This window comes from Garra rufa, chromosome 9, assembly GCF_049309525.1.
Source record: "Garra rufa chromosome 9, GarRuf1.0, whole genome shotgun sequence".
NCBI classification, from domain to species: Eukaryota; Metazoa; Chordata; class Actinopteri; order Cypriniformes; family Cyprinidae; genus Garra; species Garra rufa.
In genome coordinates, this window is record NC_133369.1 from 12,880,920 (window position 1) to 12,906,623 (window position 25,704).

Here is a 25,704-nt window from a genome sequence, read left to right on the forward strand (position 1 = left end):
TATTGACTTTATCAAATGGAATCTGAGCAACCAAACTGATTTCAATGGTTTTGGGGATTATGTTTTTGCAAAACAACATCTTAAAGTTTAAAGCATCATGTTTCAAATAAAATTTAAAGTGCAGCAAAAACCACCTAAGACTCATTGCATTGAAAACGGGGACAGTTTTGGTATATTTTCTTACCAAACCATAATTCAAAATGCAAAAAAAAAAAAAAAATGTCAGTGGAATGCACATTCAGACAAACTTGTAATGTAAATGAAGCAATTTAAATCTCTGCCACTGTCTAATGAAACTAAAGAAGTCTCTCAGTGCATTTGAATATTTCAATTTCAGTTCTCACAACTGTGTGCATTTGTCCTGAAAGATAACCACAAAATTGGTTGACTGATATGGCTATATGAAAAACAGGCCAAACCAATGCCCACATTAGTGTGGCTTCCGCAGGGCTGGATTGGATATACTAATGTCTTCTCATAAACACACTTACTAACGGCCCCAAATATACAGTAACGAACAACTAATGGTCAACAATCTCTGTGAAACCTGTAAACTGCTCATGGCTCTACAACAAAAAGACATTTTAATACAGGAAAATAAGAAAATATACACATCTAGTAATAAAAAGCAGCCCTGTCTATCACTTTCCAGCCTCAAACTAGATTTAGGTGCATTTAAAAATGACTTTGGGTGATTCGTACTGACGGCGTTCACACACAGACGCTGTAGGAAAAAACCTTAACAGATAGGACATCGCAGCATGTGCCAAGGAACATTTTTCCTGTGTTTAAGGCAAGACTGGAATGAGAACGTCTCCCTTTCGCCACCCATCTTGCTGTTTTAATTAATATAATCGTATTACAGTTAGTCAAAGCTTTTCTCGTAAATTAAAATTTATGACCACGTCTCCACTTTTCATACAAATTGTTAGAAATTTCACTAATAAATAATCAATTTCAATATTAAAAAGAGATCCCCCCCTCACCCCAGAGATTCAGACGTATACAGTATGTATCGTACAAACACAAACACTCACAGAAACACAGCGTCCGGTTCATATTTCACCCCACAGTCAAGAGAAAATAAATTATATGTTGTGAAAAGAAACTTTAAAGATAAATATTATTTGCATTGCAACATTATTTTTGCGTTTTCTGACAATTAAGCCCCCTCCCAAATTCTCCATACTGAAAATATAAATATATGAAAAGAAAAAACATAAAATAAAAAAAAAACTGTAATTGCTGCGACTCAGTAATAAAAAATGATCTGTAATGTTTTTTTTTTTTTTTTTTTTTAAATGAACAAATTCAGTATAACAAATACTATCATGTAAATATACTTACAGTTGCACTTTTTTTTTACATTACAAATGACTTCCTGTATATGAGTGTTGTTCAAAAGTTTGGGATCAGTAAGATTTTTTTCATGTTTTTTAAAGAAGTTTCTTATGCTCATCAAAGCTGAAATTCATTTGGTCAAAACTATAAAACAAAAACTGTAATTTTGTGAAATATTATTGCAATTTAAAATATAATTTATTCCTGTGAAGCAAACCTGAATTTTAAGCATCATTGCTCCAGTTTTCAGTGTCACATGATCCAGCAGAAATCGTTCTAATATGCTCAATGTTATTTCGATCAATGTTGGAAACAGTTGTGCTGCTTAATGTTTTTTGCAATCTGTGAGACTTTTTTCAGGATTCTTTGTTAAATAAAAAGTTAAAAAGAACAGTTTATTCAAAATAGAAATGTTATGTTACAACAGACATTACTATTTAAAAGTTTAGGGTCAGTCAATTTTTTTTCTTTTTTTTTTTTTTGTTCGTTGTTTTTTAGGAAATTAATACTTTTATTCAGCAAGGATGTGTTAAATTGAAAAAAAGTGATAGTAAAGACTTGTATTGCTAAACGAGATTTCTTTTTTGAATAAATGCTGTTCTCTTTAACTTTCTTTTCATCAAAGAATCAAAGAAAAAAAGTATCTTCCAAAAAAATATTAAGCAGTACACCAGTTTCAACACTGATAATAAATAAGCATATTAGAATGATTTCAGAAGGATCATGTGACACTGAAAACTGGAGTAATGGCTGATGGAAATTCAGTGCTGAGTCACAAAAATAAATTATATTTTAAAAGTATATTAAAATATGAATCCAATATTAGAAATTGCAATAATATTTCACAATATTACTGTTTTTTCTGTATTTTTGATCAAACAAATACAGTCTTGATGAGCATGAGAGACACATTACAAATCTTTGGTTAAAAATGGGTTTCGTCTTTTTGCAAGGTTGCAAGAAGAATTTCTAGTCTTTCATTAAACCTCAAAGAGTTCTTTTGATTGTGGGGTGCAATATGACCTGAACACTTCTGAAGATTCAAACACTCAACATAGTTGCACACAAAGAACACACTCCTTTCAGCAGGAAATATCTGTCTTTTTCTGCCCCAACGACCACCTTTCGTTCCTCCTCTCCCTCTGCAAACATATTATTGTGAACTCTCTCACCTCTAGCTGTCACGCAGTTGAGAGTTTCTGGGCTGGGCCACCTGGCATTTTCACCGTGAGCTTGTTACCACTCACATACACGCAAACAAACTTAAGGCAGGCCATGTGAGCCAGCTCTCACTGTCAGCAGCTACTGTACTAGCCTCAGATTCATACACAGAATATTCTGTATGATGTTCTACCAAAAGTACAAAATGCTCTGATGGAGCATCAGAAGCTTGTGGAACACCAAACAGTCTGGTTTTGCATTTACATCCTGTTCAGATGTGGTAGAAAGTGACCGCTTCCTCCCTACTAAGTGTAGGGTTGTACGTGAGAAACGTCATTCATGTCTGCGATGAACCTGCGCTGATGCAGGTTAAAGGGTGAGTGCTTTTGTGCTGGCCACTCTGACAATTCGCTAAATCTGTGGGCTGGTGTTTCTATGTTTGTGTTCAGTCCAGCTTCTCCAGAACAGAGGGCACGTAGACTAGGCTGAGCTCGCTGCCAAAGTCACAGACGATGGCGGCATTGTCCAGAACCAGGAGCTGCCTGACGCTCTGACCTTCGCTGCTCTGGCCCAGGTACACTGTCTGCAGCAGGTCCCCGTAGTTCAGGTCCCAAAATGACACACAACCCTGTCCTCCTGTCACCAGCAGGCTTTCAGAAATCACCCCTAGACTGGCCCCACAGCCCACCTCCTGAACCAGAGAGAAAGACATTAGAGATGTTGATTCATCTTTATAATAATTACAATATATTGATTATGTTGACCGAATCATGCAGTTCCAATTCTCACAATCACGCACCTGTTGTATGGAGTACAGCTTTATGCCTGTGCTACGGTCCCAAATACAAATGAGGTCATCCAGCCCACTGCTAATGATACAGGAAGTTGTGCAAACCAATGAGGTGACATCACCACGGTGACCGTACACGTGGCTCACCCGGCTGCCTGTAAGAACGTCCCACACACAGATGGCACCGTCTTGGCCTCCGCTGGCTAGAACCATGGTCTACAACACAGCACAGAAGAAATTTGTGTTATTTATTGTGTTATTGTTAATTTGTGAAAAATATCAACATGTATGCATTCTATCCTGCATTTATCCACCTATCCATCATCTACCCAACTATCTATCTTTCTTTCCAACCATCCATCTATCCTGCATTTTTCCATCCATCCTTCCAACTATCTACTGCATTTATCCATCCATCCCCCCATCCATCTTTCCAACGATCTACCCAACTATCTATCTATCCTGCATTTATCCATTAATCCACCCACCCATCTTTCCAACTATATCTCTACACAACTATCCATCTATAATTTATCCATCCAACAAATGATCTACTTAACTATCTATCCATCTTTCCAACTATCTCTCTAGCATCTTTCCAACTATCCACCCATCCATCCATCATACTTTCCAACTATCCACCCACCCATCTATCTTTCCAACTATCTACCCAACTATCTATCCATCTTTCCAACTATCTCTCTAGCATCTTTCCAACTATCTATCCACCCATCCACATCCATCTATCCATCCAACCATCTACCCAACTATCTATCCATCTTTCCAACTATCTATCCACCCATCAATCATCCATCCCTCTATCTACCCATCCAACTACCTATCCATCCAGCCATCTATCTATGATTTATACATCCATCATTCAGTTAATTCACAGTATTTTACATTAGAAATGTTAAAGTGTATATGTGTGATCTAGTGATGTGATTCTGACCTGGTCTATGTATATGGCAGTTATACCACCTGAGTGGCCCTGCAGGGTGAAGAGGCAGCATGAATCCTCCAAACGATACACCTGTAAAAGAAATTTTTTTAATTAACACCAAACTAAAGCGTGAGTTAACTGTAGGCTTGCACACAATCTGTGCCCACAGGAAGCTCTGCAGATTTGCATCATCTAAACAACAGGCATGTGATTGGCTAAGGACAAAAAAGCAGGAAAATATACTAAGACCCAAGTTAATGTTAATGCAGCTTAAACATCCTGCCATAGTAGAAAATCACTCAAAATCGATCATCTAATCCAGGGGTCTTCAACTAAAACGGCTCGAGGTCCAGACAATTATATAAAAAACTACTTATGTTTTTTTTTTCGTGAGACCAGGGTATCTGCAGCATATTTAATCTTAAATTCTACACATTTAAATACTTTTTTAAAGACCTAAACAAAATTTAATTAATAAATAAATAAATTATTAAAATGACTGTAAAAAGCATGATTTACAATTGAGATACAGATTTCCCAAAACAAAAAAGATTTCTTAAATTATAAAATTCACATTCCAGCCTTCAAGAGTCAAAAGTATCAATTCTTATATTCATTTAAACAATTATTGTCAATCAAGTATTATATTAATTAACACATATTTTATTGCCTTAATTGTTTAAATTTGTATAACAAATGATCTTGTCGATCCATCAGATAACATTTACAACTCTACGTGTTTGGTGCTTAAAACCATGGACTGATTTGTTTACATTGGTCTTTTTGACAACAGCAGACGTACGAGCTGATTAAAAATGTCAGATCATTCTCTTCCAGCAGGAGGTGCTATCAGAATGATACACAAAGCAGCGCCGCAGCTGACTTTGAAACACGCAGCGCTCATATTTATTCAATGGATAACCTTATAAAGTTCCATCGCAATTCTTGCCTTTTAGTCCCCACATTTAAGACCACCTGAAATAATTAGTCTTTCTTAACCCCTAATAACACTACAGTCATCAATAAATATGAAGAGCTTTATTTCAAGAACTGACTTTCAAAAACCCTTAGCCTACACAAAATACGTTTCTTTTTATTTTGCAGAAGAGAAATATTAGGGAAGTAAATTAATATCAGCATATGAAGTATATTCGTCTATCATTGTCTCTTAGAGAATGTGCACATTAGATGCTGAAAGCGCTGTTTTTACTTTCACTTTAATATATGCAGTTTTCACGTTGCTTGTGTGATATCCATTGGCTCACCGTCGTGGTTTAAAATATAAATATGTATAAAAATACAGTATAAAAAGATATATTTACAATATTTTGCGACGTAACCCCAAAATAATGCATTTTCCATCAACGTTTTTCACTCACTGAAAGCTACATCTGTCTGCCGATCTTTTCTCTCCTCACTGCACGGAAGATTGCACCCAAACGCTGACCCTAGTGTGCTTGATATAAATGTATTTATTAGAAATAGCGTTCGGCATTTTTTTTATTATTATTATTATGTCAAAAGCTTTCACGGTCCGCATGGACGCATCTTGCGGTCCGGAATCATACTTCGCCATCCGCCATTTGCGTGGACGGTCGCAAATACGTGACATAGGTCACATTTTCAGGTCGAAAAATCCGGAATTCCGGATTAATCCGGAAAAATCACATCCCTGAAACAAGGATCTAAACAAACAATTCAAGTTCCACATATAAACGTTATATTTGTATTAAATATTTTGTAAATGATACTGCTTTTAATTTACCAAAGCTTCACATTATATGCCCTATTTAACATGTTTTACCATATTTAAAGTCATCCTGAAGCATGTTGATGATTTCCACATGCTCATATGTTCCTTACCCTGACTGTATGGTCCTGGCTGCCGGTGACCACTCTGCCAGCGGCAGCTTTGAGCACAGTGATGGGCTTCTGGTGGGCACACTGCACTGAGCGTGTCAGCTGACAGCTGATCACATCCTCGCTGCTATAACAGGGGGAGGGGGGCAAACTGCCTCGGCCTGGGGGTCCTAACACACGAAATGGAAAACGCTTAAAATGCCTCTTTATTTTGGTCCTCCAAAATAAGCAACTGTAAGTATTTATCTTCCCTTTTTCAAGCTTTGCATGACATTTCCAGGCCTGGTTTTGGCATTTTTTTCAAAGTTTTTAAGGACTGTGGGAATGCTGTATTTTAATATCCTTTTTCGATTATTTTGACATGACTCACCACGATATTGCAGCAACCCGAGAGGCTTGTTGATCTCCACAGTGAAGAAATCCAGTGAGCCATTTAAACGAGCTGCCACAATTCTGCAATTGAAAATATCCCCATTAGCAGGAAATCATAAGTCGAGCGGATGGGTGTGAAATGAGTGTGGCTTATATATGAGTCTCGGGTTGTTGTGAAACGCACCTGTTATTAAGAAAAGCCAAGGCAGTGATTCCAGATACTCCATCTTCATTACTGCACCGTAATGATCCCTCTACTGCATCCCACAGCTGAAAGAACAGAGAGAAACAAGAAAATAAGGATGGCATATTAATCACATTGATAAATCAGTATGTTCGTCTTATAAAAGTCCTCTCTTTCTCTGACCTCCAGTTTGCCGCTGCTGCGGCCCGTGGCAATGAGGTTACCCCTCAGCTCCATGGCCCACACTGAGCTGTCCCAGTCGCCACTGCTCTGTGGAGGGAGCTCTGGTGGTAAGACAGGCTGGTCCCCGAGGCTACGTCGCCTTTGCTGTGAAGCAGGAGGAGAAGGCGGAAAGGCCAGTGTTGGCGAGGGCTCATGCTCCTGGTATGCTTTCTCCACCAATTCCCCAAAGTCAAAGCCAGAGTTGTTTAAAGTCTGATTGGGGGGCAACGACCCAAAGTTGGTGTCGATGAGAGGGGTGAGGTCTGGCTGGTCCCCAAACAGGGCAGGGCGTGCAGGGGTGGTCCTCCTCCTTATTGGAAAAATATCTACATCTGGCCCTCCTATAGCTCCTCCACCTGGTTCCCGAAAATCTGCCCCCATAAGGCCCTCAGCCTCACAAGCACTTATGTGATCCCAGCCATCACGGTGCTCCCAACAACCACTGCTGCTGCTCCTGCGCAGACTAACAGTGGACACACATACTTAAAAATACAAATAATGGTATTAAGACTTGTATAGCTTAATATAACAGAAATGATGTCTTTTACTAAAATATGTTTAGTAAATCCATAAAAGATTTAGGTTATTTAAAAATACATAGTTTTTACATATTTTGGACTATTGGAGGCGCCATTATCTCAATTATGTAAAATGATTGTACTTAAGTAAGCTACTGGCACTATCTGTTGCTACTTTTACTGCAACACAACTCTGAATAAGCAACTGCAAAAAGTAAAATACTGATACAGTGCCACATTGTGCAGCTTTCGGTTGTAATTTTCAGTCAAATGGCAACAAGAAAAGCAATGTAAGTCTTCACTGTTTTACTAGCGATAAGAAGAGGAGAAAAGAATAGGAAGATGCTAATAGAACAATAAAACTTCCTAAAGACCCGCGTCTTTGTCCTCTCCACTTCAGCCCCGATGCCTTTGAGGCTTTTAGTACACCACAGCTACTGAAAGAGCTTATAAATGGCAGAGACAAGAAATGCTAGATGCCATCCTGGCAGGACCTAAACATGCAATTCTTGCCATGACTCTGCAGCCACTAAAGGACTTTCTCAGCGAGGATTTCTCCCGATATTGGGGGCGTTTAGACTCCTTGTGGGGAAAATCGATGGTGCAACAATTGGTTTAACTAAACGCTTATATCCATTGCCACCTATAAGCTTTTTCAGTAGATGTGGTCATTGTATCAGTATTTTATTTTTCGAGTTGTGTTATGGTAAAAATAGCAACAGGCAGCGCCAATAGCTCACCAAGTGCAACCATTTTACATCACTGAAATAATGGCACCCTCCATAGTCCAAAATATGTACAAAACGATGTGGTTTTTGTAAATAATGTAAATCTTTAATGAGTTTTCTACTACATGTGAGACCATGGACCTCAAAACATGTCATAAGGGTCAATATTTTGAAACACATACATAATGTACAATCTAATAAACGGGCTTTCCATTGATATATGGTTTGTTAGGATAGGATAATATTTGGCGAGATACAACTAAAATGCAAAAAAATCTAAATACTGAGAAAATCGCTTTTAAAGTTGTCCAAATTAAGTTCAAAGCATTTTACTAATCAAAAATTATTTTTTTAATACGCTTACGGTAGGAAATTTACAAAATATCATCATGGAACATGATCTTTAATTAATATACTAATGATTTTTGGCATAAAAGAAACATTTATAAAAATAAATTTTGACCCATACAATGTATTTTTGGCTATTGCTACAAATATACCCATGCTACTTATGGTTTTGTGGTCCAGGGACATAATTTACACTATATTTAGCCAAACATTTTTTTTGCATTTATTTTTGGCCACATGACAGAGATCTGATATTCTATTTGTTGTAAATGCGTGTAACTTAACATAAATCAAGTGTTAGAGAAATAACACATTAGCAGATCAGAGGAAATAATATGGAATTTTTCACAGAAAATTTCTTGCACAAAATAAATTTAAGCACTTTCAAGGACCTGTATTTATGTTGTTCATTTTCAAAAACTTTTCAGGGCCTTGACTTTTTTTTTTTTTTCAGATTCACAAACTTTTAAGGATTTCAAGGACCCATGGGAACCCTGTATAATATACTGTATTTTAAATATACAATGGCCTATATATATTTTTTTAAATATTAAATTTATTAGGGGCCATGCATTGGGTACAGGTCTGTTTAATTGAATTCATACAAGTCCTTACCCATTGTTGGGTATAACAGTAAGACAGTCTCCTGTTTGTGCGTCCCACACACGGATCTGTCCCGCCAGACAACAGCTGGCCAGCAGCATGCCATCACTGGCCAGACACTCAATGTCCTGGGAAGAGATGCCAAAGGCAATTTTATATATCTCAGAGTGCATTTATGGAATCATGTCAGTACATGTCAATTCAATTCTCACCATGCTGTGGCCTCTCAGCAGCAGAGGGGAAATTTCACTGATTGGCGGCGAGTAGCCGTACTCATCGCAGGGCAGGTCTCCACGACGCCGGCGACCATGGGGCACCCCGTTCTGCCCGTAGTTCCGAGGGCAGAGCACACGATACAGACAGAAGAGTAAGAGAACTAACACCACGCCGGCGAAAAGTCCAAGAGCTGCCACCCTACACAAACACACATAATAAATTATGTTAAAAAATTAAACATAATAAAACCTATTACTCCAAACAATGCCAGATGGGGTGTGTCTGAGAAACTAGACATTAAACACTCCTTATTTTTTTTACAAATCTGTGTGTTGCCCTACTTACAAAGACACTACACACTTCACCTTTAATGCATAGGTCAATCAATTTAAAGTTGCCATATGAACCTGAGCCCCTGCAAAACAAGTCTCTCTTGAAATTCCAGTCCACCCACCTCCAAGAATGGGAACTCAAAGGTAAGCATTACAAGCAGAAAGTTGGACAACGTCTGAGCACGTGCGCACACTCTTGATTTGTCCTCGCAGGGTAAATGCAGCTCAGAAAACAGGAAACACAGGCAGGGGGCCAAGGAAAGAATTAGAGCAAACTGACCTACATCCTTCTGATGCGTATCTAACAACCATAACAGCCTCATAGATAAGAACGGGGCCTTGGAACAATGACCTTGAACACCACAATCTGAGTGCGTTTGTTTGTAAATGAAAGAGGCTATTGTTTGTCTCCACAGTTACATATTTGGATCTGCAGTGTGTGCTAGTATGAGATATGAATGAGTGCTCGTTGTTAATCAGTGACAGTTTTTCCATGTATAAATGAAGAATGTAAGTGCTTGTTTGTTAAAAGAATATTTTGGCCATGAGGTTTTAAACCTCTTGACATTTGTTCACAGAAAGACCACAAAGGAAAGCGGTAATGCATGTTTTCTGAGAAGAGTCATTGAGCAACTTACAGATTACTAATGAATGACTACTGTCTCATCTATAAATACAACAAGGTGGGAAAAGAACAAAAAAAAATTCCTTTCTTATCCTTACAACCCTCTGGTGAACACCCAAAAAGAGTAGGAGTTTTATGAAAGAGAATGAAGTCTTTATTTATTGTGACGCGACAGAGCTGGTGGAATGTGTTTCTGTAGTATCGCCACAAAACGGACCATGTTAGACTACCCAGTAAAAAAGGGCAATATGTATATAAAAATTACATAAAATCAGTGCAATACCATACTATATATTTATGTCAGATACTATGTCAGAAAAAAAAAATTGTTTCAAAAGTTTGGGGTCAGTATGACAGTACGACAGAAAAGAAATTAATACTTTTATTTAGCAAGTACGCATTTAATTGATCAAAAGTAACAGTAAAAACGGAATCTTACAAAAAATATTAATAAATGCAGTTTTTTTTTAAACTTTCTATTAATCCTATCACGGCTTCCACAAAAATATTAAGCAGCTCAACTGTTGCCAACATTGATAATGAGAAGAAATGCTACTTGAGCACCAAATCAGCATATTAGAAAGATTTTTGATTGATCATGTGACACTAAAGACTGCAGTAATGACAGAAAATTCAGCTTTACCATCACAACAATAAAATATAGCTGCAAGCAGTGATTACCGCGGCCCAAGCACTTTAACGCATTTAAGCGCATATGAAAACAGACACTGTATTTAATATAACAAGCCTGTAACGACCTAAATCAATGATTTAAAAATTTAGCAAATTATGGTAATTTATCATAGCAATAAAACATTTTAACATTTGTGAATGTTATAATGCCAGCTGCGGTCTGATCTCCCTAAACTATTGCAGGCTTGTTTAGAATCACCAGTCACATGTGCTCACCGGGTTTTGTAAAGCTTTGAGTTTTCGTTTAGACTTTTGGGTATAATTGGACAATATGATACAAATATGTGAACGTGTGACAAAATTCTTCGGCCTATGGCGGACATGTTTTTTGAGATACGCAAATGTCCTTACAGCCACTTGTGGCACTTTGGACCAAAACTTGCAAACCGATTTTCATGTCTATAGGACAAATGGTTGCATAGCTATGGCCATTTTTATTGCTAAGCCCTGCATTTTTTTCATGTGACCTCGTTCTGATCTACCGAAAAACCTAGGACTAGTTCACAAAAGTTTTTTTAAATGCAAAATACCTTACAATTTGGCCAGGGTAACTGATGAATCCAAGGCGTGCACCAAGGATTCCAATGACATAAGACAATTAAGCCTGCAAAGAACAGTTTAGGAGTTACGAGCAATTTTGTACTTTTGATCGCTGGAGTGCCCCCATCAGGCTGATTGGGGTGAGCCTTGGTGACGCTGTAGACGGTATGAGTACTACCATCCCTCCAAGTTTCAAGTCTCTATGACTTATGGTTTGGTCTGCCCATTCAGTTTTACATGGAGATTGCTGATCCTTGGCCATTTTAACAATTACAGTAGGGTTTCAGGGCTACATGCTTGATCCCCTATTTACGTTTCAAAAAACTATTACAAATTAAAACAGTTGTTTTGCATTTTAATACATTTCTCAAAATGACTGTCTTTATTGTATTTTTGATTTAATAAATGCAGTTTTGGAAAGCATAAGAGGCTTCTCATAAACATTAAAATTCTTACCGACCCCAAACTTAGTGTATCAAACAAATAAATTAAATCAAATAAACAAAAACAACAGCAGGGACGTATCTTTTTGGCTTCATTTGTTAAATGCCTGGTTCTTTGGTTAAAAAGCTGCGGTTAACTTATAATTATTCAAACTGAATTTGTAACTGAATAAGTAACATTTATAAGTGAAGTGAGACACTGACTTGTAGAGTGTGAGGTCTGTCTGCAGATCGGAGGTCTTGATGCTGGGAGGAGGAGCGTGGTGTGTATCCTGTGGATGGCGTGTGTCTATGGCCTCTTGAGTGCTGAGATGAAGCGTGACAGGGATGACTGGAAGAATGCTGATGTACCTGAGAGCATCAGATGGGGCAAAAGTATGTTAAGTGATGTTAAGACAGGGCCTGAACCTTATCATCTGTTAAGAGATGAGAGAGTAGCTCACCTCTTTGCAAGAGTGATATTGTAATAGCTAAAGAGTGACGGCCAGTGTCGGAATGAAAGTCGCCTCCATAGCTCTTCATCCTCAGGGCCCCAAGTAATCTGGGGGCTGGACACAGGAGCAATTCCTGGGCGGGCTGCTCGGTGACCCTGGGACTGGTTTTCAGGTAGAGGAGTGGGTTCAGGGGCAGGAAGCACGCTCAGAGTGCTGGTTGGATCTCCACCAGGAAATACTGGAGCAACGCCCAGGTGCGGAGGAAGCCCTGCTTCCCCAAGAGGGCTCTGCTCTGACACCTGGGCAGCAAGAAAAGTCCTCAGACCAGCAGGGTCTGTGTAGACCAGGATCCCAATCCAGATCACAGTGCCAACCTATTAAATAAAACAGACAACACATTAAGATAACATACAAAATTATTTTATGCTTCCTTCATATATTTTTAATTCAATTTAATTTAGACTGTTCAAAAGTGTGGGTTCAGTAAGATTCTTATGCTTACCTAGACTGCATTTATTTTATCAAAAATATAGCAAAAACAGAAAATCTTGTTACACACATTATTACAACTTAAAATAACTGTTTACATTTTAATATTTTATCATATATTTGTTATATCAATCCTGCATTCTCTGTGTCTCTGTGTGAATGAATGGCACAGAGGCGCGGTATCACACATACTGAATCACACATGACCTGCAGTGTTTCCAGCCTTTGCTGCCTCAATATATAGTATAATAGAATATATAGTTTCAAGTACATGAAGGCAACCTCTAGAACTGCTCTGAGAGACAGTAAATGATTTTACCATTTCTTTTGAGAAAAACTATCAATAAAGTCTTCACAGCAACCCATCAAAATTAAAGTTTGGTTTAACTTGAAGAAACTGTGACAGAAATAGATTACGTAATAATAGTGCTACTAATAATACTAATAATTTTAAGGAATATTAGAAATAATTTACCAGAAAAAAAACATAAATACACAACATAGTATTTCTAAAAAAAAAAAAAAAAAAAAAAAAGTAAATAAAGAATAATAAATAAAATAATGAAAACAATTAAATGGAATTCCCAAAAAAATAATGGAAAAAACAGAATTTGGTAAAATAAATTAAATTGAATTTGAAAACATATACTGAATACATGAATTCATTTAATTAATACATGCTTTTTGATTTATATATATTTTTTAACTTAACCATTAAAGCATTTTAAATGTAAAAAACAGAATCAGAAAAGTTAAAACAGAATTATGGAAATAAAATAAACAGATTTCATAGGGCCACAAATATACTGATTTGCTGCTTGAGAAATGTTTCTTATTATTATCCGTTTTGAAAAAAGTTTATACTTTATAAGAATATTTTTCAGAATTTTTAGATGAATAGAAAGTTCCAAAATACAGAATTCATTCAATTGTGACCCCGGACCACAAAACCGTTCATACGGGTAATTTTTTTTAAATTGAGATTTATACATCATCTGAAAGCTAAATAAATTTCCATTGACGTATGGTATGTTAGGATAGGACAATATATGGCCGAGATACAACTATTTGAAAATCTGAAATCTGAGGGTGCAAAAAAAAAATATATATATATATTAAGAAAATCACCTTTAAAGTTATCTAAATAAAGCTGTTAGCAATTTATATTACTAATCAAAAATTAAGTCACAGTATGAAATTTACAAAATATCTTCATGGAACATGATCTTTACTTAATATCCTTATGATTTTTGGCATAAAAGAAATATTGATAATATTGACTCATACAATGAATTGTTGGCTATTGCTACAAATCTACCTGTGATACCTTCAACTGGTTTTGTGGTCCAGGGTCACAATTTAGTCAAATAAATAGTTGAATTAATCTTTCCTAACATCATAAATGTCTTTGTAACCATAACATTTTATTTTCAGTTTAATGCATCCTTGATGATTAATTGTTTATTCCTAATATTACTATCCTGATTGATGCCGCTACCAGCACAGAATGTCACAATGAACTTTTAAAGAGCCTAATATTTACCATGATGATTCTCTGTGCCAGGCGTGTGCGGGCTAGGAAGTACACCACCCTGAGCCTCTTGGGCAAGCGGAGGTTCCTGAACGCAGGAGCCTGCAGGGTGATAGTGTGGGGAGAAGGGCGGGGTGGTGGAGGTGTCTCTCGTGGACGCAAAGGGCCTGGTTTAGGTGGAGGCATCCCCGCTTCAGCTGGGAGACGCCTGTTCAGATCAGCCAACTGTTTATGTAAAGACATGAAGTTGGAAGTTATACAATAAAGTACAATACAACTGAACATTCTGAACATTCAGCATGCTCAGATAAAGCAATGAATGATTCATACATTTCTCATGGAATCGTAAAAGATATTTTCCAGAATGTTCTCTGTGTGGGTGGTTCTCACCTCCATGCGGCGGATGTCAATAGACAGCACAGTGGTGAAGAAAAACATCTGCAGGAAGAAATCGGACACCAGACCAACCACAGCAAACAGACAGAACTCCTACACGCATAAGAAAAAATGTTTGCAATTTGGAACTGTACAACTACCACCAAAAGCAGATCATATGTTATTTATAAGAGCTTCACCTGAATTGCTGGTACAAATGTGAAGTATCCAATGAGGATGATGCACAGCTCAGTGGCCATATTCTTCATGATGGACCAGCTCTCATTGCTTAGACCTTAAGATTCAAGGAGAAAAAAAAAAAAAAAAAAAAAAAATCACATCTCATACTTTTTCAAAGATTTTAATCTGCTTAAGAGGTTGCTAAGGGCTTTTTAGGTTGCCAGAATTTTATCTTTTATTTTCAAAATGTTTTTTAAGACTATGAAAGTTAACAATAAATAAAACATGTTAAATGCAGTATTTTTAAAATATATTTGTCAATTTTGATACATACATTGAACTGTAAGATTTTGATGTTTTTAACAAAGTCTCTTCTGCTCAGCAAGCCTGCCTTTATTTGATCCAAAGTACAGCAAAAAATGAAATATTTTTACTATTTAAAATAACTTATCTGTTTGAATATCTATCTTGTGATTTCAAAGCAGTCTTTCAGTCTTTCTGTTCAAAAAATATTTATTATTATTATTTTTTTTTTTTTAATCATAAAAGGAGTAGAATTTTAAGTTTCTAAATAGAAAGTTCAGAAAAAGAGCATTTATCTGAAATCTTTTGTAACATTATAAATGTCTTTATCATCACTTCTGGTCAATTTAAAGCATCCTTGCTAAATAAAAGTATTCATTTTTATAATTGCTTTCCCTAAAAAAAAAAAAAAAAAAAAAAATTATACTGACTCTAAGCTTTTGAATGGTATAATGTATAATGTAACAAAAGCTTTTTATTTAGATAAATTCTGATCTTTGGATCTTATATTCATAAAAGAATCCTCAAAAAAAAAGTACTCAACGGTTTTAAATATTGACAATAATAACAATAAAAAGTGTTCCTTGAACAGCAAATCAGCATAATGATTTCTGATGGATCATGTGACACTGAAGCAATGATACTGAAAATTTAGCTTTGAACAGGAATAAATTACATTTAAAAATGTATTCAAACAGAAAGCAGTTATTTTAAATAGTAAATATATTTCACAATATCACTGCTTTGCTGTATTTCGAATGAAATTAATGCAGGTGAGCAGAAGAGAATTCTTTAAAAAACAAAAAAATCAAAAACTTTTGACCTTTAGAGTATTGATGCTTGTTGTTTATCTTAAAGACAATTATTCAAACTATGTTTTATATTAATAGGCCTAGTTTTAAAACCTAATCTTAAATTTGACTATAAAACAAACTATTCACTACACAACAGTAAGACAATGCTTAGTACCAAATGGGCTGCTACTTATATTCAAAAGACTAGGAAAGAAAAAATGAGGGCACATATTTTAAAAGAGAAGATTGCATGATCTCTGACCTTGAGCAATACGCAGCTTGACTTCAAGGTCGACAGGCGTTGACACAACAGATTTGGTAAGGACAAGGACATTCTCCAAACCAATTACCACCACAAGATAAGGGAAGATTTCCCTGTAAAACAGGAAGAGAAAAACAACCAAACTTTTTAAAATCAATCAAAACTAATGTTTGATTTGAAAAAATATTAAATGTATGTAAGCAATGTGAGGAGCTAGCTCACTATTGATGATAAAAGCCTAACAGAATAATTAACTCTAGCATTCTTTCATTAGCTGAAGAGTTGACCTTCCGCAGCCCTGTTGTATCTTGGATCAATATGGTGTACACACATGGCCTAAATAGTGTGTATGTATTGACAGCAGCCTGTTCTGGTGAACCAAGTCAAATTTGTTTGGACAGCTTGAGCTCACACCACTGTGAGTGTAGATCCATACATGCAACCTTATAGGCTGGCAGAGGCATATCCCTGCCCACTCAAACACTTCCTGGCAATGAAATTCCCCTAAACTGCTATCATTATTATTGACGATTGGTTATACATCAACCTGCTTAGATCAAACAGTGACATTTTAATTCCTGAGGGAATAAGTCTGTAGCAGCCCTGTGATATTGATGCACAGAATCGTTCGAGTGGTATGAATGAAGGTGTGTTTTGGCCCAGCTCCTACCCTCCGTTTAGCGTGGGCGTCAGGCCAAACAAGGTGCAGAGTCCCACAGACATGAGCAGAGAGCTGAGAACAGTCACTACAGCAGCCAGCGCCAAGCCCCATTTGGATTTCACCATGTCAATCTTTCCTGTGAATTGAGAGGAAAGGATTATCCGAATTATTTTTGTCAAGAGCATTTTACAAAAACGTCATTAAGCATATAAAATGCTGCTGGAGGGTATGTAAATTCTTCATGCTGAACGTGCTGTTCTGAGGATAATTGCCAGGCCAGACTTAAAAACCCTTTGGCGGAAGCTCAGTCAGAAACCAAACAGCTTTGCTAATCTGAAAGCTTTCTGCTGCCAATTTACTGCTTTCCCCAGAGGCACCTGGAAAAATGTCCAATTTTGACACTGTCGTATTAATTTCTAATAATTTTAGAGATATTCAGAATGATTAATAGAGAAAGAACAATAAAGAACAGCAGAAAACACTACGAATATTCCCATTTCTGGCAAGTCTGCAATATTTCTGATCAAGTGTGACATTCCTAGGAGGTACAGTTGAAGTCAAAAGTTCACATCCCTCTTTCAAAATCTGCAAAATGTTATTTTACCAGAATAAGAGGGATCATACAAAATGCATGTTATTTTTTATTTAGTACTGGCCTGAATAAGATATTTCACATAAAATATGTTTACATACAGTCCACAAGAGAAAATAATAGCTGAATTTTTAAAAATAACCCCATTCAAAAGTTTACATCCTTGTGATTCTTAATACCGTGTAGTTACCTGAATGATCCACAGCTGTGTTTTTTTGCTTCGTGATAGTCGTTCATGAGTCCCTTGTTTGTCCTGAACAGTTAAACTTAAGAAAAATTCTTCAGGTCCAACAAATTAACTGGTTTTCCAGCAATTCTGTGTATCTGAACCCTTTCCAACAATAGCTGTTTGATTTGAGGACAACTGTGTGACTCATATGCAACTATTACAGAAGGTTCAAACGCTCACTAATGCTTTAGAACGAAAAACCATGCATTAAGAGCCGGAGGTGAAAACATTTTGAAATTGAAGATCAGGGTAAATTTAACATATTTTGTCTTCTGTTAAACATGTAAGTATCTTCTGTAGCTTCTGAAGAGCAGTACTGAAAAAAAAAAGAAAAAAGAACACTATTCTGTTTAAAAGTTTTCACCCCAGCCCTTAATGCCTCGCATTTTCCTTCTGAAGCCCCAGTAAGCATTTGAACCTTCTGTAATAGTTGCATATGAGTCCCTCAGTTGTCCTCAGTGGGAAAAGATGGATCTCAAAATCATACAGTCACACAAAAAAGCTGGAAAACCAATCATTTTGTGGGAATGATTTTTCTGAAGAACAGCAGGCAGTTTAACTGTGGACAAAAACTCCCTTACACAGGTTGATCTGTGCAAATATCTTCATTGTAAAGGTTACAGAATCTAATGCACATGAGATACTTCCTAAAAGTATGTGTCCAATTAAATAAAATATTTCTGGAATCTTCAACAAACATGTTAAGAGAATATCACCTATTGTTTTACAACACTGAGACACAGTATGATACTCCGTTCTAACTCCAAAATCAGAATGCACAATTAACATTTTACATTTCACAACCAGAATGTCTGTAACAGAAAACCAGAAAAATAATTGTACACTTCAGATTGAAAGACATCTCTTATGTTAACAATAGATTAATTTGTTTGATTGAATAAAAAAAGTAATACTGTGAAATATTAAAATGTTAAATTATTTTTTATTTAAATATACTGCAACACTATTTTTAGCAGGATTTATTTGATTAAAAAGACAAGAAAAGTCAATTTAAGAAATATATTAATGTAATGTAATTTAATTTAATTAATGTAAAGTTATTTTAAATTGTAATAACATTTTAAAATGTAGCTAAAGCCTGAGAAGACGATGCTTAATTTTCAGTAGTCAATACTCTAGTCTTCAGTGTCACATGATCCTTCAGAGATCATTCAGATGTGTTGATTTGGTGTTCAATAAACATTTCTTAATATTTTCAATGTTAAAAACAGTTGCTCAATTTTTTTGTGCATTTTTTGTGTGACACGTGACGTACCCGAAAGGACCTACTTAGTGTTTACAAAACGAATGTGCAAAGAAAGTCAAACACCCTTTACCAAAAAATAAAGGTAAAAAAAACGATGTTGGGCGATTTTGAAGTTCAAGGAGAAAAAAATATATATTTTTGACTGAAGAAAGAAAGACATGAACATCTTAGATGGCATGGGGTTGAGTGAATTATAAGGACATTTTTAGTCTGGAAGTGAACTAATCCGTTAATCCATCTTTTCTAAATAAAACGAACAATTCTTAAAAAGATAAATAAAATAGAATATGGGTAGAGATGATTCTTACGGGTGGAAAAGTAGATATAAGCAAAGAGGATGATGTAAGTAGTGACTAAAGGGATAAGCTCAGCGATGCCAATCTCCTCTTTGAAATGGACGTGCACCATGTGGTCTTCACGCAGGGTGCAGTTCGCTGAAGGATGAAGCTGTTTCAGACGGCCTCGAAGACTGGCTATAAACCTGTCCGAACACACACATTGTAGATTTGTACAATATTTAGAAAATGTAACACCTGCCACAGAAACCACAACATATCGGAAATATTACAAGGGCTGACCTTGCATCATATGAGCTTAGTGCAATTGTGATGGTGTATGTCACCACTCTCTTCTTGCTGTACAGGCTTACACCCGTCTGCTTCCCTGGGACACCAAAGAGTAAATCTAAAAAGCACAAACAGTAAAAATGGAGTTTTTAAACAAACAGGGGGTAACTTAATTTGAGCAGAGATTAAATTGTATTTAAGCAGCTTCCTGCCTCTTAGAGTGGCTGAAGTATGAAGGCCTTTGGGTTCATGTTGATGGACTGTCTTCAGAAGGTCTGGATCTGCATCAAACCGGTCACGCTGATTCTGCCAATAGTTGCCAGGGGACACCAGCAGGCAGCCGTGCTCTGGAAGAACCGCCTGCATGCGCCGCAACCCTGGCAACAGGTCCGTCACCTGCAAGCACAGCGCCTCCAAACTTCTGAGAAGAGAGAAGAGAGGAAAAACAGGAAAGAATGAGGTTGAGAAATGTGTGGTGACAAGCACAAACATAAATGGTTTGAAATCAATCAATGTGAGCTAATAAGTCAGGGTGGAATCTCAGACCTATCTGTGTAAACGTGGTTTCTGATCTCCTCCAAGAGACTGAAAACGCGCCCAAGGGGAGAGCGGAACACGTCCACAGGAACCAGACTGTTGTCCCATGGTGAAACCGCTGCCTTGACCAAGACCTGCTGGATGTAGGCCACCGGAGGACCCCGATACTGCAAGAAGAGAAGCAGTTTTAGATTAGAAAGTTGCTTTTTCATTGTAATTCAATGGAAATTTTTTTCAAATGGTCTTCCCCTGCCATTATATTAGGGGGGCGGCCCACCCCCCCAACAGCACCCCCTGTCCCCCTTGAAGGTCAAGTTAATTTTATTTTATTTTTGTTTATATATAGCGCAAGATCACAATAGAAGTCATTTAAGGTTACCTTTCCTATAGAACAGGTTACCTTGTTCTTTTATTAAACAAACAAAATAGCCTTTTGCCACTTATCATATTTACACGACGGCATGCCATTTTTGTCTCTATATGGTTGCGCATCTACAATTTCTCCTCCAGGAAAACACGAACGGAACTGCGGAGTCCATTCATGAAAACAGAATTTACAATATTGCGGAATGCCATGGAATTAGTCGATTTTTGGATGAATAAATCAAAAGTTGGTCTGAATTGCGATATGGACTAGTGTCTGTGAGTACTGAAATGCAAAAAGACGGTTCAAATATAAATCCTACATGTTTCGTTTGCCTCTGTATGTATGAATAGAGGAGATGCGGTTTTGTTTACTACACAAATACTGAAGCACATATGACGCTCACGGTAATTTTTGGCCTTTGTGTTTCACATGAACAGATAAACTCAATCTCAAGAGGTGCTTTTAGTGTCACTTCATATAAATTTTACTGGTTAATTTGAGAAAACTAGCATCATATCATACTGTATACATACAAAAACTTCACGGCAACCTGTCAAAATAAAGGTCCGGTTTAACATGTAACAGAACTATACTGGACTTGTATTACTTTTGTACAGTATAATGTAGGTGTTTATATATTCCTATTTCTGAAAAATTTAAATAAAACAATTCAATAATTCAATTTATTTAAAATGAATTATTATTAAAACTTTTTAACTGGATATACACACTATTTTACTTCCATGTAGCTAATAATTTTAACAGTAACCCTCTGTTTGCCAAAAAATTAAAGGGTTTCATTTTAATTTGATTAAATAAGCCTTCATTTGATTATCAGAAAAATTTTAAAACACAAAAATTTCTGAAAAAAAGAAAAAGATAGGGCCCTATTGTTCCAAATGTTGAAATTGAGAGTTTAGGCTTATTTGTTCACTAAAATAAATGTTTTCATTATTACACAGAGAGCAGGCTAAAGTACTGTTAACTACCATTCAAACATTTGGGGTCAGTAAGATTTTTTTTTTAAATATTTTTTGAAATAAGTCTTATGCTCACCAAGGCTGTATTTAAATAATAATAGTAAAAAAGCAAATATCAAACAAGCATTTTATTTTACCCAATCAGGGCGCTCTGACACGTCACCCTGAGACTCATGGGATGGGACTGAGTAATCTCGTACTCCAGTAGTGAACTCGACAGGTCCCGTTCCTGGCAGAGGCAGCTTCAGCAGAGGGTAACTGTAAAAGAAAGCATGGTTACAGAACGATAAATCAATCTTTATTACCAACGTCAAGCTGCATTCCTCACAGACACGGTACCTCCAAATCAAGGAATGGCCTTCTCCTAACGAAGAGCCCGTACAAGGTCCATAAAACAAAGCATATTTGAATGGAAAGAGCGATATGTATGCAAAATCTTGTTTTTGCATTTTTAACTGACAGTTTTACAGCACTCAATCAGTCAAACACAGGTGCAGCAAGAGTGAACTTAAAATGTAAAACTACACCAGGACGGAGCACTGATCAGTATGATTAACTTGTCATCTGTGATATCCTCAGGCAAACAAGCTCTAGGAAAGCTAAGGATAGTAAAAACAAGACTTTTTGACTTTCTAGGAAAAATGATTGCACAAGACCCACAATACCGCCTGCAGTGCAGACACTGAGGGACTGGTAAACTCTCCAGATGGATGATCTGACCAGCCCCTACTTCTCACAAAAGGAACATCTGTCACTTCCCATTTAAAGTGCTTGAAAAGCCCTGAACATCCCCCTCCCACAACAGTAGTGTGTTAAAGAGAAGAGCACAGACTGATGAAAATAAGGTTTAAAAACACATGACACTGTTGACATCAGGGAAAACAGAAGGCTGTTGAGTAAAATACATTACACCAGGAATCTCAGAGCATGCTTTCCTTAAAGGGATAGTTCAGCCAAAAATTACCACATGATTTACTCGCCCTCAAGCCATCTTAGGTGTATATGACTTTCTTCTTTTAGACAAATAAAATCTAAGTTATATTAAAAAGTGTCCTGGCTTTTCCAAGCTTTATAATGACAGTGAATGGGTGTTAAGATTTTGAACGCCAAAAAAAAAAAAAAAAAAAAAAAAAAGCTAGAGATTATAGTTTATAAAGTTTTAAATTAGGATATTTTTCATACACAAATGCATCACTTTGCTTCAAAAGGCTTTTATTAACCCCCCGGAGCTGTGTGGAGTACTTTTTATGATGGATGGATACACTTTATTGGACTTCAAAATCTCAACACCCATTCACTGCCGTTATTAAGCTTGAAAAAAGGCAGGACATGTTTTACTATAACTGCAATTGTATTCACCTGAAAGAAGAAAGTCATATACACCTAGAATTTGAATATCAGGGTAAATTTAACTTATTTTGTCTTCTAGGAAACATGTATGTAACTTCTGTAGCTTCTGAAGGCCAGTAGTAAATAATAAAAAAAAAAGGTATTTAGGCAAAATAAGAAAAAATGTACACATCTTCAATCTGTTCAAAAGTTTACACTCCCGACTTATAATGCATTTTTTTTTAAAGCATCAGTGAGCATTTGAACCTTCTGTAATAGTTGGATATGAGTCCCTCAGTTGTCCTCAGTGTGAAAAGATGGATGTTAAAATAATATAGTCAGGGCTTGAAAGGGTTCAAATACACAAAAATGCTGAAAAACCAAAGAATTTGTGCAACCTGAAAGATTTTTTTGAAGAACAGCAGGCAGTTTAACTGTTCAGGACAACAAGGGACAAAAAAAAAAAAAAAAAAAATCAAAACAGGTGTGGATCATTCAGGTAACAACAGTATTTAGAATCAAGCACATTGAACAAAGTCATTTTTATAAATTCAACAATTATTTTCTCTTGTGGACTATATGTAAACATCTTTTATGTGATATATCTTATTTAGGTCAGTACTAAAAAAAAAAAAAAAAAAACATTTTGTAGATTCTGCAAGATGTCTGTAAACTTCTGACTTCAACTGTAATTTTGTGTAGTTTTGTGTGCTTAATTAGTGTTTAATTCAGCATATTCCTTTATAATCTGTCTTGAGGCTGAGTCAAGCTATTCTGTGTAACTACCCAGTACCTTCTCTTCTCTAGCTGAGAAAGAACTCAGACGTCCGTAGTGACAAGTGGTTGCCACCTTCACAAAGCCTACTTCTGTTCCTCCAGGCAGCTGGAGACACTGGGCTGTTCTCTGAGAGAAATGTTCACACACTCACTCTTTTCCGCATGGATTTTGCCCTTTATCTGAAGCGTCAGAGAATTTAATTCACATTTTGCTGACTGAGACTAAAAGAGAAGGCATGAGAAAAGCGTTTTCTCCAGCTCAGTTCTCCACTTTTGTGTTTGTGCTACACACAGTCCTCCTGGCACGATCTTGCTGTCGAATCAAACTGTGCAGAACAACCGACCACAAGCCAACTCCATTCCTCTGTTGCCCTCTCTCACCCTTTCACACCCGAATCCATCCCACCCACAGATTTGAACAGATAAGCTGCTTTTCCTAACCCAGAGAAGTACATAAAGTACTTCAGCATTGACAGAGGCCATCAGAGCTGTGGCCTAGTGGCCATTGTGTCCCTGATTATTTTAAATCTAGCTCCAATCCCATTACTTCCTTCTTTGAATCAAATATCATGACTGCAGACTCACCAGCAGGCCAGGATGCTGGCAGAGGTGAAGAGAATGATGGGAACCGGGTAGGAGGCGCATCGCAGGCCGTGCCGGTAGAAGGCGGCCGAGATGTTCTGCCGAAGCCGCTCTCTCACCGTCATCCTGGGGGGAGGGGTCAGCTGATGGCCATCGAGTCTGCGTGTGCGGCCAGGGCGAGGGCACCGGCGGGCATCCAGGGATCTGTGCAAATAAGCATGTACATAAGTATATTTGGATTTCATTCACTGTGATGTGAAGCTATGTTTGGATATGTTTTTTTCTCTTACTGGCAAAACCCAAAAGCTTTTTGTTTTTTGCATTTCAGAGCACATTATGCATAATAACTAATATATTTTCGCTTCACAAACCCACTAAATGAGTAGTGGGGATGGGCGATATGGACTTAAAATGTATTACAATTAGGGCCGGGACTCGATTAAAAAATTTAATCTAATTAATTAGAGGCTTTGTAATTAATTAATCGAAATTAATCGCATTTTAATCGCATGTAAATATTTGACCTGAGAACAGTGAGAATTAAGAATTTTACATGGATTTTTAGTATACCATTGAATAATGACTCAATACATAAGCTTAAGCAACAAAATATTGCTTATTTTTGTTCAACCAAGTCCACCAGACCAGTACAATATTGCCATTAAATGTAGCAAGAGGCACGTTCTTTAACGAGTCTTTCATTCCGAGAACTCTGCTCTTGTGTTTGCTTAATTATGCATTTAAACGTTAATGACCAAACCTATCATTATAAAAGTTGCTGCACATGGAATATAATGCGGATAACATTTAAAAAATAGTTTTTATCAGGTTACACACTGATTATTTATCACTCAAACCCCTTTCTCTACCTGTCCGTTGGTTGCGTATATCCTCCATGTTTGTAGTTTTTTAACACTTTTTATGCGTGTTTGTAGTTCTAATCGAATCCTCGTTCACGGCGCAGTGTGTTGCGGGCAATATTAGCAGTTAAAAGTGTGCATTGATCGTTAAGTAGTAGACCATCCGGGAATCTTTGGAATACTTTTTAAACATACTACGATTTGGGACATACAATACTATTTAGGACGGACGTCTTTGGCTTGTCTGAACGCTAGTTTGTGCTCCAGTATAATCGGTCCGCCTAATCTCATCCAGTGAGAAACGTTCCGCGGTGCAAAACTTAGTGCGATTAAAATGCGTTAAAAATTTTTAACGCGTTATTTTTGTGTAATTAATTAATCTAAATTAACGCGTTAAAGTCCCGGCCCTAATTACAATATGTAATATATGACGATAATTCAGGAAATCCTGTTTCTTTAGAGAAAAGTATTATCTTTCCTATTTTTACCCAGAATAGGGTATTAAGCAGTACTGACTACACACGTAATGTAATGACCGTTTAATTCATACTGGAAGCTGGAGGGCACCCTTGTGCAGAAACTCCACTGAAAACGCTCCAGGAAATCTCTAATCCAGTTATCGCTGTAGCTGAATACAACGCAGATAGAGAAATTTGAGAATAATAATACG

At 36.8% G+C, this 25,704-nt stretch overlaps 1 protein-coding gene across 1 annotated transcript; it reads right to left on the bottom strand.

Annotated features, from left to right (window-relative positions):
- Positions 1–24,373, bottom strand: scap (SREBF chaperone). Its single transcript, XM_073846779.1, has 22 exons — positions 24,178–24,373; positions 21,624–21,744; positions 20,149–20,306; positions 19,815–20,023; positions 19,615–19,720; positions 19,345–19,517; positions 16,958–17,084; positions 16,288–16,400; positions 14,949–15,043; positions 14,764–14,862; positions 14,386–14,598; positions 12,363–12,727; positions 12,124–12,270; positions 9,283–9,484; positions 9,083–9,198; positions 6,835–7,336; positions 6,652–6,737; positions 6,466–6,548; positions 6,099–6,265; positions 4,245–4,325; positions 3,302–3,508; positions 1–3,193 (listed from the first exon to the last, which is right to left on the bottom strand). Exons 1-22 carry the CDS (start codon positions 24,297–24,299, stop codon positions 2,948–2,950), a joined length of 3,738 nt encoding a protein of 1,245 aa, XP_073702880.1. The 5' UTR covers positions 24,300–24,373; the 3' UTR covers positions 1–2,947.
- Positions 24,374–25,704: the final 1,331 nt, after the last annotated feature.

What these genes read in the sequence shown, in the direction of transcription:
- scap (XM_073846779.1), bottom strand. Translation starts at nt 24,299, where the DNA reads ATGACGGTGAGAGAGCGGCTTCGGCAGAACATCTCGGCCGCCTTCTAC. An exon ending in CATTTGTACCAGCAATTCAG is followed by an intron (nt 14,863 to 14,948) that starts GTGAAGCTCTTA and finishes TTATGCGTGTAG; the next exon opens with GAGTTCTGTCTGTTTGCTGT. An exon ending in TGGCACAGAGAATCATCATG is followed by an intron (nt 12,728 to 14,385) that starts GTAAATATTAGG and finishes TTTATTTAATAG; the next exon opens with GTTGGCACTGTGATCTGGAT.